This window comes from Ochotona princeps, chromosome 10 (genome assembly GCF_030435755.1).
Source record: "Ochotona princeps isolate mOchPri1 chromosome 10, mOchPri1.hap1, whole genome shotgun sequence".
NCBI lineage: Eukaryota > Metazoa > Chordata > Mammalia > Lagomorpha > Ochotonidae > Ochotona > Ochotona princeps.
Genome location: NC_080841.1, coordinates 39,754,237 through 39,769,121, shown reverse-complemented (window position 1 = coordinate 39,769,121; position 14,885 = coordinate 39,754,237). Strand labels below are relative to the sequence as shown.

At 46.6% G+C, this 14,885-nt stretch overlaps 1 protein-coding gene across 1 annotated transcript in view; it reads right to left on the bottom strand.

Moving 5' to 3' along the window:
- GALNT2 (polypeptide N-acetylgalactosaminyltransferase 2) overlaps window positions 1–14,885 on the bottom strand; it is a 173,318-nt gene that overhangs the window by 63,954 nt on the left and 94,479 nt on the right. The window contains exon 3 of the mRNA XM_004578551.3: window positions 3,408–3,561. Within this exon, the coding sequence (XP_004578608.1) occupies window positions 3,408–3,561 (154 nt within the window). The remainder of the gene's footprint in view (window positions 1–3,407; window positions 3,562–14,885) is intronic.

The following is a 14,885-nucleotide window of genomic DNA, read 5'->3' as shown; positions in this document are numbered from 1 at the left end:
AACCTGGGAATGTAATGGCTCAACACACTGACCAGTAAAGTTGGGAGAAGAAAATGTGAAACAAAAATCCCAGTGTGTACATGCTAAAGAAAATGAGATGGAAGAACCAGCAGGGGAGGGGGAGTCCAGAGGGAAGGACCAGGGAGCTGCATTCCTAGGAAAGGCAGTCAAGGGAGACCTCACTGGGATGGCTCCTGAGAAAATTCTCATGGAGGAACCAGCCCTTGGAAACACTTTGAGTCCTCACGGGCCACTCACGGGCTACAGGTAGAGCAATGCTGTGTCACCTTACAGGTAATGAGGGTCCTAGAGTCCAGAACTGGAGGCTCTGGAATTTCAACCTGCATCTGTGGAACTCCAAAAGCCTTGTTCTCCACTAACCTCCACCTGCAGCACTTTCAGCTTCATCACCTTGAAGACTGCACTCCACTGTGCCAGCATTTCTACACAGAAGAAAAACTACGTATATACACAAAAGCAGACGTCAAGATACCGTAGAGACAAAATAATAACAATAATAATAATAATAATAATAATAATAATAGTAATGTTATATAGGAAGGTCAAATTCCTTAATAGCTCTCTAAAATATATTGATGTGGGGGGAGTGGGGAATCCAAAGAGGTAATTTGATCTCCCTAACTTGACATTCAACAAGAATGGTTATTCTTGAGCTTCCACTTTGAGGACACTAAATTGGTTCTCTTCCAGACACCCAATTGAATCTATATAGACTTTAATTTAGCTCAAATTCAACAAATGTGGATGGCAGCCCAGCTGCTCCTTTAGCACATGCAAATGAACATGACACAGTGGCTGGAACTAAAATTAAACCCACCTAACACACAGCCCACCATGATTTGAATATTCAAACAGCTGTTTAGATAAACTCATATTTCAAAAACACTGAAAAAATATGCATAGACAGTTTTGGGGACTTGAACAGGACCTGCTGTAAGGGCAGCAGATGAGGAAGCTAGTCTACATCCTAATGGACAGGCAGACAGGACACCAGTTCCTCTCAGTAATCAGGAAGAGGTCTGCAGAGGTGACATTTTAGTGGGAAAACCGGCTCTTAAACCAGAGAGGGGTGAATATCTGGTAGTGTGGTTAAGCTATTGCTTGTGACACTCGTGTCCCTTATCAGAGTGTCCGGGTTCAAGTCCCAGCTCCTCCTCCCATTCCAGCTTCCTGCTAACGTGCACTCTTGGAGGTAGCAGGTGCTGGCTCAGGTACTTCAGTCCTTGTCACCCCATGGGAAGGACCTGGATGGAATTTCAAAGCTCCTGGATTCAGCAGGGCCTAGTCCTGGCAATTGTTACAAGACAAAGAACGTTCTTTCTCACTGCCTTTCAAATAGTATGCTTATTTTCAGAAACAAACCAAATGGTAAGATGAAATATATAGCATTTCGTGGATACAAAATCCCAAGCAGTTGCTTAAAGTCACCAGGTGAGATCTTTGCACTAAATTCTGCTAGACTTCACTCCCCTGAGGTTGGACCAGACTGTCATAAGTCACACATGCCCTTTCTGATCTTAATCATTGGGCAAGACAGTAATATCCCAGGTGCCTTCATCTCCTCTCTGTGAAAAGGTGACAACAAATGTGAGAACTCTGAGTCTCTGAGGAGCACGTGGTACAGGTGGTCAGCCAGGGCAAGGAAGGCAGCGAGTACAGACACACCCAAGAACTCCTGCAGAAAGGGAGGGACCCCTCTCCCCAGAAATGCACCCAAGACCACATACCTGGCTGCAGCTCAAGACTTGCACAGGGCCCCCACAGCTCACACATGCCTCCCTGGGGTCTCTGGCTTCCAGGTTAGCAACCTCTATTTCACATTTGGTATCTAACACTTAACCAAGCTGACCATTACCAGACGTGCAGCCAAAGAACGGAGCAGAGCTGCTTTTGAAGAAGATATTAATGGATGTTATGAAACAGCAAGCAAAGACAAGCTTCTGGAGTGAATCTGGAAACATGATGAGAATTTTTAGTACTATGGACCTCACATGTGTGTAGGTGTGATTACACATATGATTATTTTTAAGTCACATACATACTTTTTCCTCTTCTCCCAGAGAGCTCTGAAACAACCTACTTCAAAGGCACTAGATGCTCCGAGGGAACAGTTCAGTGGAACCGAGACAGAGATGTAACAAATGCGAGCCCCTGGCAGCTGATGGTACCTACACTGCTGATAAAGCTCCCAGGGCACAGCAAGGAAGAGACACAGCCTCCTTCACCACACACTGCAACTTACACAGCAAGCTGAGCATTGGTGTGTGTGGACATGCAGTTCTGTTGGCTTCTTCTCTCTCTCACTTTCCATGAACCCCTGCAACACAGCAGTGAGAGCAACCCCTGGAAGGCTTTCAAGGAGGTAGGACATACTGGATGCTTATCTCCTTCCTGGACATCCCAGCCTGCTCAGGGTCTGTATCGATCTGCCCCCTCTCCTGGGCATCATGACAGCACTGACACCAGGCAGCGGGCCCAACCTCACAGAGGGCTGCCCATTCAAACAGAACCAGTCTTTTCCAAGTAGAAACCTGTGGCATGGGCACAGGGTACAACAAGTGGTGGATGTGAAATGCATGTTCCACTAATGAAGGAGGAACTCTGAATGTGATACGTGGAGTACAGGAAGACCACCCTGTGCCCAGGAGCAGAGCACAGCTGCTCTTAAAAGATGGCTCCTTATTTTTAAATAACCTGCAGTAAGATTCATCTATGAAGAATTCCAATGTGAAGAACTTCCAAATAGGGTTTCACCTGCAAGGCTTAGAGTGAGAGGGTGAAAACAAGGATACCATACCACCTTCCTACCAAGTGGTGACCAAAGACTCTTAATTACCAGGCCTGGGAACCCCGTGAGCAGAGCCTAATAGTCCAGGATGCCAATGCCCTCCAGCCTCAAAGCCTGACCATCAAGAAAATAACAGCAGTAACAGAGAGGGCAAGGACAAGAGCCCGTCCCCTGGCATGGGAGCGGCCAAGTGTCCTTCCTCCCTCCAGGGTCCTTCTATTCCACTTACCATCTACCCTCCTAAGTGAGAGGTTAATTTCCTTTCTCTAAGCCTCAAGGAAAGTGCCAACTTCAGCTATCACAACAAGCAGGAATAATTTCTTACCTTTTTTCCATGGTTCTGAATAACAGAAAATTCAACATTTCTGTGGCTGGATCTTAGGAAGAACATGTGGTCAGTAATCGAAGGCAATGCAACTTCTTTTTTCACACCACAGCCCTTGACCTTGATGTGCATACTGCCTCAGAGCACCAGAACAACTAAATCCCATCTGGAAGGTCCTTCCACTCCCCACTGCTGAAGTTCTACTGTCCCACCTATCATTACAGCACGGCAGAGATACTACACGGGGACAGGAGGCCTGGGTGAGGCACTTACTGGTCATGCCGGGTGTCAGGGATGGCCCTGTCCATTCGCAGTTTGTCACTTTCCACTTGGTTGAACTTGTTGCGGGCATAAGGGTCCTGCCCAGAACGGACCATTGTCCCTCCAACATAAGCTTCCTGGTTGAAGTCTGGCCACCGTACTTTCCCTGCAAAGAGAAAAGTGTAAGTTTTGGGGTGAGGTGGGAAAGGAGAGCAGAGGACTCATGCAGAGACTGCACTAAGTGTGCACCTGAGAAACACCGCCTGCCATCCTTCCTGCGATGGCAGCTTCCATCCACGAACCAGCTGATGACTGGTCTGAGAACCCAAGAGTGGAAAGCTGAAGGTTCATGGCTTGTGGTATGGAAGTGAGACGCCTGCAGCTCAGGGGTCTGTCCAGGGAATCAAATCAAATGCTAGCATCATGCACGCTTCCTACTAAAGATGATCCCCTCTGCTTGTTCTTCCTCCCTAGGATCAGGGTGACTCCAAGAAGCCTCTCAGGTGGGATGGGGAGAGGAGGTGTCAGTGAAACATCAGGTCACACCAGGCAGGCCCAAAATCAATGCTCATGCTGTTGGGGCCCAGAAAACCATCACACGAAGGGTGGTCCCTTGTGTGTTCATTATTTCAATCTGAACGACCTCAGAAAAGCAGGCAGTGCAGATGGGTGCTGGTCTCCAAGGCTTCTCCCATCTACCAAAAGCCCAGACCCTCCAGAAGATGTCTGATTGCAATAGATTCCTTTCCTGGGCAGCTTGTCAACCATGGGACACCAACAGACCCCGAAGGAAAGGAGACGCATACCTAGGTACTGGTAACTATTGTTCTCTGGGCCTCTTCTTCTTCCTTAAAACTGCCTCAAGTTAAATTCTCTTTCCCCTACACAGAGGGGTTACAGACTTCTTTCAAGAAAAAAAGATGTATTTATTTTTATTTGAAAGCAGAGCAACAGAGGAGAAGGAGGGAGAGAAAAAGAGAGAGAGAGATGTATTGGTTCACTCCCCAAAAGGCCACAATGGTCAAAGCTAAGCTGATCTGAAGCCAGGAGACAGGAACTTCTTCCAGGTCTCCCACATGGGCTCAGGACCCCCAGAATCTGAACTGTCCTCTACTGAATTCCCAGATCACAAGCTAGACTAGAAGTGGAGCAGCTGAGACTTGAACTTGTGTCCAAATGGGATGCTGGCACCTCAGGCAGAGGTTTAACTTGCTATGCCATGGCACCAACCAAGGTTACAGGCCAGTAAGTTTCACCAGGTCACTGGGGATTCACTTTTTCTCCCTGTCCAGCTGCTGTACCTTATCCTCTGTGAATCTGTTTATCTCAGAAGACTTCAGGATGGGAGCTTTTGAGTACAAAGGTCAAAGTCCCCTTCATCCCTCAAAGAACAGGACCTCAAAACACTTCTGGATAAAAGCTCCCTAAAGATTATTCTTGCAGTTGTTCACATGCTGATCCCACAGAGGAGGTGATCCCCATGGCTTCCAGAGGTGTCCCTAGTCCAAACATGCATGGCTAAGACCTCACATACAGGCCTTACCATTCACTTCCTAGGGAGAAAGGAACCCAAGGAGGCCCAGACATGGCCATGTTGGCCTGGACTCACAGTCCAAGATGCCAAGCAGAAGGTTCTCTGAGAACACAACACTAAACCAGAGAGCTGCTTTACCAGAGACCTGGGGTGGGGCGTGCTGGTGACAGGTGGGCATCTGGGTGACAGTCAACTACTGGATGGGGGTTAGCCTGGACAACAAGCAGCATCAGAGGAGAGAGAAGAGGTATGCAGTTTGCATGGCAAACAAAAGGTGAAGGGCAAGATGAACTGGGGAGTAAATGGAAAATTCCCCATTTTGTTATTAACCATTTGCCATGTGCTACCTATACGATCTTAGACGAGGTCTTGGTTCTTTGAACCTGCATCTCATATGAAATAAATGTATTTCAGAAACAAAGAGGAGATGTTCTTCTGTTCCAGCTTCATGGTAGGTTACAGACGGAAGAGCCAGAGCAGAGGGGTGAGGAGAATAGTCACTCCAGCCCTGTCTGCCTGGCTGGCTGAATAAAGCTTAGGACGTTCCAAGTGGTTGTTTGGTGTTACAGAAAAACACAGAAATGCGTGACTGTTTACAGAACAGGGGGGCACTGGGTTGAAATCTGTCAAGGCTGTTCCACCAAAACAAGTGAGCAGAAACTTGAAACCTAAAGGGAGCTCACACGCAGCCATTTTGGAGGAACTGGGAGGAACACAGAGTGCTGAGGCGCAAATGGCTGGGACTGTGCACAAGCCTGTCCATTCAGGAGCTATCCCAGAGGCCAGATTGCTAAGAAGAGTGTATGCGTGTCGGGGGGTGGTGGGCAGTGAGAAGTGGCCAGAGCTGGTAAGGTAGGACTGCCCATGGCTATGCAGGACAGGTGGGTGTGAGGGCAGACAGCCTTTCTTTGGTGTATTAAGATCAGCAGAATGGCTGTGTAGACATGGGTGTCTGCGTGCGGGCACTCTCACCCGAGCCTCCTGGCAATGCACGGAAAGGTATGTGTCGCTTTCTCTATCTCAGAGATGAAGGAACTGGGCTTTGGTTACATGTGATTTGCTCAAGACTGCAGAGTTCATTTTCCATCTAAAAGCGCCTTTGCTTCTTGTTGGAACTATCCTGTGAGGCCAAAACCCCCCATCTCATCACAGCTGGTTGCCATGGAAATGATGCTCAGGGTCACAGAGGTCCTGCATGTGAAACAGGAAATGACCTGGCTATGACTATGGCAAGGATATAGCGGCCCCAATAAATATCTATCTATGGGAGCCAGCCATGGGGTCAGCATTTTCTTACCTTAAAATAAAATGCATCCAAAACTTTTTATTTTAGAAACATGCTTTCCATACAAAGACAAACACCTGCTAATTCTCTGCTATCTCCACATCTTTCTGACTTTATCGCCTCATGCTTTCAGGGACAAGAAGAAACAAGACATCCCCTGCATTGTGCTAGGTAGGGAGCAACACTCCTCACCGCCCTGACTGTATCCTTCAACCTTCAACACCTTCAGCCACACCTATGCCAGCAGCACCCATGGCAGAATTCAAATGAACTGGTTGTAACTTATTGAATGGCCTGACATTGCTTGCCGCACCAAGACACAGTGACCGATGACAGGGAATCCCAGCAGAGCCCCATGCAAAGCCAGAGAACAGGCTGTCCGCCAGGAGACGGATCATCTTAAGTGATGCTGCCAGCACCCTTCTTGCTCCTCACCGGGCCTTCCGTGGGCAGGGAAGTCCTGGTCCTCTAGTCGGCCAAGTCTCCCTGCAAGGAGAGAGGTGGCTGTGCCAAGACCTCTGTAATCTCCTGCCCACTCACATTTCCTTTGTGCCAGCAGGTCCTAACCCCTTTCTAGGAAAAGTCATGATTATAGCAGAAGATTCTGCAAGGTTCCTGATGCCAACCAATTGTGGGGCAAGTCAGATATAAACCATGGGTGTATTCTAGATGCCGACTATATGCTAGACATCATGCTCACTCCTGCAGGCACAATCAGGAAAAACCAAGGCAGATGCCCTCCACTGCGAGTTCCAGGAGGTGGGCGGAGACAGAACGATGCACTAACAAATGTCATCATTGTGAGTCACTGAGCTAAGTGTTCTGAGGGTGAGTAACACAGCTCTGTGGAAGCATCTCACAAAGGGACCTCATCCAGACGAGGGGAGAGGGGACAGGGACGGCTCCTGATGGCACAGCAGCATTCAAGCTGAGATCTGAACGATGAGTAGAGACTGGCAGAAGCTCTCTGAGACATCACCAAAATCTACTACTTCCTCAACTCAGACTGTATGAGCACGCGCAGAGGCGCCCAGCAACACCTCTTCCTTCCACACAGAAGCGTCCTTCAACAGGACTCAGTGGCCTCACTTTGCCTTTGATCACCTCCCCAATGCACAAGGCTACTGTGCTACGGGTAGATGATTAATGGCATTTCCTTTGTGAAAGTGCGGGAGCATGTCAAACCACTACAAGGGCTTCCAGACACCTGTGACTAGGGCACACACACATATACACCATGACCCAGATGTCACACTGCAAACACATGTGCGCGCACACACACCTGACATGAAAGTCTCATGATACTTTCGTTCCCAATAGAGGATGAACAGATACATTCTCCTTTTACATGCACAGGTGGCTCATGAAATTGACTTCACAATCTAATAATGGAGGGCGACCCATAATCTGAACAACATTGAGCTAGAAGAACCATTGTAGAAATTGGTTATTTCTACATTATACAGAATTGCTAGGGTTGGAGCCACCCTAGGAGATATTGGAAGAAATAAAAAAAGCAAAGAATAGGGTATGCAAGAGGAGAACATATGCCCCAGCCTGACCTCGTGCAGAAAAACAACCCAGCTGCACACACACTAACAATTCAAGAAGTGGTCAGGGAGACAGACTGGGGACAGTCAAAACAACAGGAAAAACACACACAATGTCTGACAATGTTAACTTTTGGAAAAAAGAGTATTTAGGGGCAGGGGTTTCGTTAGCAATTGCATCATCACTTGGGACACATACATCCCATAGCAGAGTGCTCGGTTCGAGTCCTGGTTCCTCTGCTTCCGATCTAGCTTCCTGTTGATGCATGCCCTGTGAGGCAGCATATGATAGATAGCTCATGGTATTAGGTAGGAGGGCTGACTCCCCTAGGACCCCAGGCTCCTGTCCTCATCTACAGCCTTTTCCTAGGTTGCTAGGAGGCACACATCCAAATGTGGTCTCAAGATTAGAGAACTCTCAGATGTACAGAAGCCTGGGCTGATCAGGAGCTCTCAGGACAGGCTCCTGAGGGTGTGTGTGTGTGTGTGTGTGTGTGTGTAGGGTAAGCATCTTCCAGGGTAAAGACGAACTGGGCAGGAAATTGAGTCTCCTAGAATTCAGGCTGCTGCCCAGTGACAGTGACCAGGTTGCAGTTCCTCACTCAGACCCTCCCTGGGAAAGGCAGCTTAACCTACCATGAAGCTGTCCCATGCAAAACAGAGCCACTCTTCTGGGACAGCAGCCAAGGAAGGGAAATAGAACTTAGTTGAAATCAAAGGACAGGCTGTCCGATCTATTAACCTCTCGGCTGATCTCAAACTGGGTGTAATTTTACTGGGCTTAGAAGGAAATATTCCCAATGTTCTGCCTCCAGAAGATCCTAACTCTACAGTGTGAAAGAAAAGATCAGAGCAAGGCCAGGATTACAAACACAGAGATCCATCTCAATGACGCAGGCATGCAAATTACACTTTATCATCAGCCACTGGCAACCTGGTAAGATGGAAAATTTTGTTCACAAATGAGGAACTGTAAGGAATTCTACACAATTCAGAATGAGTAATAGGAAAATAAAAAGAAGCTCAAAGAACAGATGAAAAATGATTTAAAGGAAATTCTGAGAAAACATCAGATGTATTAGGAAAAACACTCTTTGTTTATTTAAGTTACTGGAGCTATTGAAATAGCTTTAAAAAATGCATGAAATAGGGCCCAGCGGCGTGGCCTAGCAGCTAAAGTCCCCGCCTTGAACGCCCCGGGATCCCATATGGGCGCCGGTTCTAATCCCGGCACCTCCACTTCCCATCCAGCTCCCTGCTTGTGGCCTGGGAAGGCAGTTGAGGACGGCCCAAGGCACTGGGACCCTGCACCCCCATGGGAGACCCGGAAGAGGTTCCTGTGGAGTGAAACATCAAATGTAAGATCTTCCTCTCTGTCTCTCCTCCTATCTGTACATCTGACTTTGTAATAAAAATAAATAAATCTTAAAAAAAATGCATGGAATAGTCACAAAAGATAAAGTTCAATAAAAGCCAATGTGTACTGTGAGGGCCTGTATCTCCACATATGACTTTTCAAGTCTCTTCTACATATTTTCAATAAAAAGTCTTCATTTTCCTCTGCATATCACAATGTCTATTAAAAAAAATCCAGCTTGTTGTACATGGTCTCACCGATCTGTTGTTTCATCCCAAACACTGATTAAAAACATCCACGTGAATATACCACCCAGAAGCAAAGCTGACAGGTGAAGGGACAGGAAGAGAAAGAGACAGCCCTCATCAACTAAGGCCTACTGCAGGTAACATCAGAGGAAATTGCACCCACTCCCCCAGGATCCCCTGGGGACTATGAACTTTTGAGTTTCTGTTTTCCACATTAGAAAAGGAAGACTCAAAGGCTACAACTTGTCCAATGTCACACAGCTACAAAGGGACAGAATGTAACTCAAACTCAGGTCTCTTGTGACAAATCAGTGTTTCTGCCACTGTGCCTGGCAACCCACTTGGAGAAGCAGCAGGAAACAACCCCAGGTGTGTGCTGTTGCCATCTGCCCAGCACCCTGGCCACCCCAGCCTTTGCGCCCAAGGCTGTGTGCATGAGCATGTGAGAAGACACAGGAATGCTCTTTCGGCACACGTGTGACACTCTCTCCCCTTACAACCTTTTAACATCCAGCTGTGGCTCAGTGACTACACTGGGAGGTCCGCTGTTTCCAGAGGGACACAATTCACTAGAGGACTGGAACCCCCAGCCCAGCCTGCCTTATGCAACAACGAACAATGCGTCCCGGTAACTTCTACTTTCTGAAGTCTCAGATGAAAAGCCCCTCTTCCTCCAAAAGCAAAAGTAACAATAAACAAAACCCTCCAAGTTCTCTCCTGTTTATGACAACCTTTGGACATCACGATCTCATTTTCCCTTCTAAGCTCTTCTATAAAAACATCCACGGTCATTCCCAAGTGGTTCTCTTCACAGCTTGAGTCATCACACCAGCTGGACTAACTCTAAGTCCATTGGCATCTCTAAAACCCTGAGCTCAGAGTGGAACACATCAAGAGTGGGACGGCACCCCACAGAGCCCTTCATGGTGCCAGACTGGCTTTGCACAGTGCATTTCTACTAGTAAGGATGAAGGTGATTCTATCTTAATAGCTCTGTCATACTCTGGCTACTTATCTAAACCCTTGGTCTCTCTCTTTTTTTTTTTTTTTTTTACTGGAATGCCAGAGATGAGACATCTGCCTATCTGTCATTTGCTGATATCCACCCCCACCTTCCTGCCCAAAATGGCGACAAGAGCTGGGGCTGGGCCAGGCTGAAGCCAGGAGCCAGAACTCCATCCAGCCCTCCCAGGTGGACGGCGGAAACTCAAGTACTTGCGTCACCAGGTGCTGCTTCCCAGGCACATCAGCAAGGAGCAGAACCAGAAAGAAGAGAGGTGCGACTTGAACCAGCACTCTCCAATGCAATATGGGTGTCTCAAATAGTGTTTCAGTTGGTTGTGCCACAACATTTGCCCCTTTTAAAATTCTGGCTGGGGTGAAAGAAGATGGGTTTGTTGTAGAGAACAAAACTGAAATGAACATTAAAAAAAAAAATAAAGCCTTTAATCACATGCATTGCAATTGACCCTGCAATTTCACTTTTGGGATTAATTTTGAGGAGCTAATTCTGGACATTTGGAGATTTATCCCTAGGAGTATTGGTTGGAAACACTCTTGCATCCTACAAGCTGGGTAAGTTCAATGGACTGATGGTAACAGACATAGAGTTGGCATTAAAATCACACAAAGGGGCTTATGCCGCCTCATGAGGCAGCACAGCCCAACATTGTACCGTGTTGGCAAAGATGCTACTGGCACTGGCAGCTGCAAGGACACAGCCTGTCTCAACAGGAAAAGCAGGGCAGGATGGTTTCTCCATGGGGGAGTGGGAGAAAGACCCTGAAGGGTGAGCAGCACATGTGTGGAGGTACCTCTCAGTGAACCCCCTAATCCTTAGGAATGCTGGTTGCCTCATGAGCACTCTAGACAGTTGTGTAGGAATTCATACAAAAACTTAACTCTGTACATGAGACACAAGTCAGGAACTGTGGACAGGGGTGAGAAGCAGCAGGAGCGCGTTCTCAGTACCATGGGAGGCACCCTAGACCTCACGTGTCCAGTGTTAAAACAACTGAAAAAAATGCCAGGGAGGCCCCTCATCTCTGCAGGGTGAGGAGCGCGCCTAGCAGAGACACACCCAGAACAAGTCTGGAGGAATACAGGGTGGGAGAGGAACCATGGCTATGTTGGGTGAAAGGAGCTGCATGTGAGAAATAGCTGTCTCATTTTTGTTCATCTGCATTTCCCAAGTTCTCCAAAATAAATACATTGCTTGCCTTTTAAAACCTTCTTCCCTAGACTCCCTGTGACAATACACAGCAGACAACTAGGTCCAGGGTCCTGTGGGCCTAGCCTCCCTTCAACTGCCACACCCTTCGGTCCCACAGGATGCACCACACAGGACATCTGGCTGACAGGCTGCAGGGGGAAATTCTGGCATAAGTGACAACACAGGTCAGCCTGCAGGACATGATGCCAGGAGAAGTACATCAGACAGAAGGTGTAAATCTACACAATTCTGCTTCTAAGAGGTACCTAGAGTTGTCACATCTACAGACACAGGGATGGAGGCTCCCAGAGGTATGGGGGAGAGTTCATGTTTAATGGCTACTGACTTTAGTCTGCAATATGAGAAGCTTCTGGAGCTGGACGATGGTGATGGTTGTACAACAATGTGACTGCACTAACATCACTGAATCGCACACTTAAAATGGCTAACATGCTAACATTATGCTGTATTCTTCAGCTTTAAAAAATGCATAAAGATAAAACACATTCAATTCTCTAAAAATAAGAAACGAGCAGAGGAGTTGTCCCTATTGCCACAGCAAAGCTAAATAAACACCAGAGTAGATTTCATCTTTCCTCTAGCAGGTGGGGAGCAGAGAAACAACGTTTCAATTAGGCTAGCTGGTGATTCACACCTTTTTACACATTTTGCCATTCCCATTTCACCCATCTTTATATAAATATCAGCACCTTCTGGTTTAAGAAATCAACTTTCATACATGTGGGAGACCTGGAAGAGGCTTCTGGCTCCCACTTCAGATCGGCTCAACTGTGGCCACTGTGACCCTTTGGAGAGTGAACCAGCAGATGAAAAGATCTTTCTGTAGGGCCTGGCATGGTAGCCTAGCAGCTAAAGTTCTCACCTTGCACACACTGGGATCCCATAAGGGTGCTGATTCTAATTCCAGCAACCCCGTTTCCCATCCAGCTCCCTGCTTGTAGCCTGAGAAGGCAGTAGAGGACGGCCCAAAGCCTTGGGACCCTGCACCAGTGTGGGAGACCTGAATGAGGCTCCTGGCTTTGTTGGCTCAGTTGTGGCCATTGTGACTGTCTGGGAAGTGAACAATTGGACAGAAGAGCTTCCTCTCTGTCTCTTAATCTCTCTGTAAATCTGACTTTCCAATAAAAATAAATAAATCTTTAGAAAAAAAAGAAAAAAAGAGAAATCAACTGCCTGGGTAAGGGAACAGCAAGACAAAGGAATAGGGAGGGGTAGGCAGGCTGAAAAGTTTGGCCAGCCGAGGACAGCAGGGACATCAGAGGGAAGCCAGACTTCACAAGGACCCTCCTATCCAGCTGTCTCCCCACACATGTCCTCCCTGAACCTCATCCCTTTACAGAGGAGAACAACGAAGATATGACAACACTAAGATTTCACAGAGGCATAAAGGAGATCTGTTTTAAGAAGCCACACATAGCCAAAGAACAAGAGAGGATCCCTGACAAAGACCTCATCAAGAGCTGCCCTTCAACACGGACCTCAACCTTCCCATCTCGGCTGACCTCAGCTGACCTCTGTTACTCAGCTGTCTTTCCAGCTGGCTGGACAGAGGTGCAGAGGGACAGAGATGCAAAAGGGACAACTACAGGGGGGAGAGAGCTTATTTTTCAATCCAAGTAACTTTCTTCCCCACACTCTGGGTGAGAGGAGGGGAGATGCACCTCCATCAATCTTCCAAAACACAAGATAACAGATGCTCGTGATCTGATGACAACACTTGGAAAACCAGTCCTCAAAAAAGAAAAAAAAAATCTGGGGGTGCCATCTGGAAAGCATGATGTTGATGCAGAGGCAAGGTCATGGATTTGAAGGGCAGGAGCTGCCTGTCAGCAGAGGCATGATATTAAGTACCAGGGATAATATAGGAAAGAGGCAGACACAGCATCAACACTGGAAACCATCTCCGACCTGGAAGGCGCCACCATTTCACAGAAAGGGAAAATGAAGCCCAAGTGCAAAACAAACAGCTGGTGGCAGGGCTGAGCTTCAAGCTCCATGCTCGGCTTCTTCGTTCCATGTCTTGATCCCTGGTCCCCAGCCGGGCATCCTTGTCTACCTCCCATGCCTCCTGGCTGGCTGGGACTGCCATTTGGATGGCATGCTTCACCCCATTTCCAGAGGTGACCCAGAGGTGAAACACACTGGGACCACACATGAGTGAAAACAATCATCTGGACTTGTGTAGCCATGGCAACTCCAGTGATCTCCAGTATGGGACCCCCACAAGAAAATCTGCTTGGGCACAAAAGTAAAGAGATGCTTTGTTTTTCTCATTCCTCAGAATAAATTACCGTAAGCATGATTTAAAATGTTTCAACAGATGTGTATCATATATAAGTGAATATTTTAATATACGCACTGGCAGAGGAGAACCTGAAAATATGCTCATACGGTTTTGGGCCAGAAAGTGTAATGGAGACTATCATATCCAGATGTGAGGATACAATGCAGTATGCATCTCTACTTTCAGATCAAAGATGGATTCCCAATGAAACTGCTAACTATATCTTGACAATAGGATGCTGGACCCCAACAAATTTAAAGGAGCAGAAATCATAAATGTGTGATTTCAGATTAAGAAGGTAATTTCACAAAGATAAAAACAACAACAACAAAATCCCCCAACACTGTGGGGATGGAGATAAAGCATTTCTAAATAACACATCAGTCAATGAAGAAATGTCAAGGGAAATTCTAAAAGCATTTTGCTTATGCAAATGAAAATTCTAACTTACTGATACTTATAGGACTCAAAGTAATACTTGCAAAGCAACTTACAACATTGACAGCATTTAGTAGAAAACAAGAGCTAAAATTAACAATATAAGCCACTGCCTTAAGAAATTAGAAAATTGGACAATCATATTTAAAGTAAAGTAGCTCATAATAACAAGAATTAGCACAGAATCACTGCTAACGAAAACAGGAAACTAACAGAGAATCAACAAAAACAGAAGTTGACTCTTTTTGAAAAGATAAATAAAACTGGGATTCCTCTAGCCAGACTAAAGAGAAAAGTCACTTCTTGTTAGCATGAGACATGAAAAAAGGAACAGTCATAGATCCAAAGGCATTAAAATGATAATAAAGGATTAATATGAATAATATGAATAGATCTGTACCTATTGATGAAATTGAACCAAAAATTAAAATGCTTAGCCAACACCAGCCCGGATGTAATCAGTGGCATATTCCTCCAAACATTTAAATAGGAAGTGATACCAACACTACATCATACAGAAGTAGAGGGAACACTTCATGACTCATTCTGTGTGAGAAATTT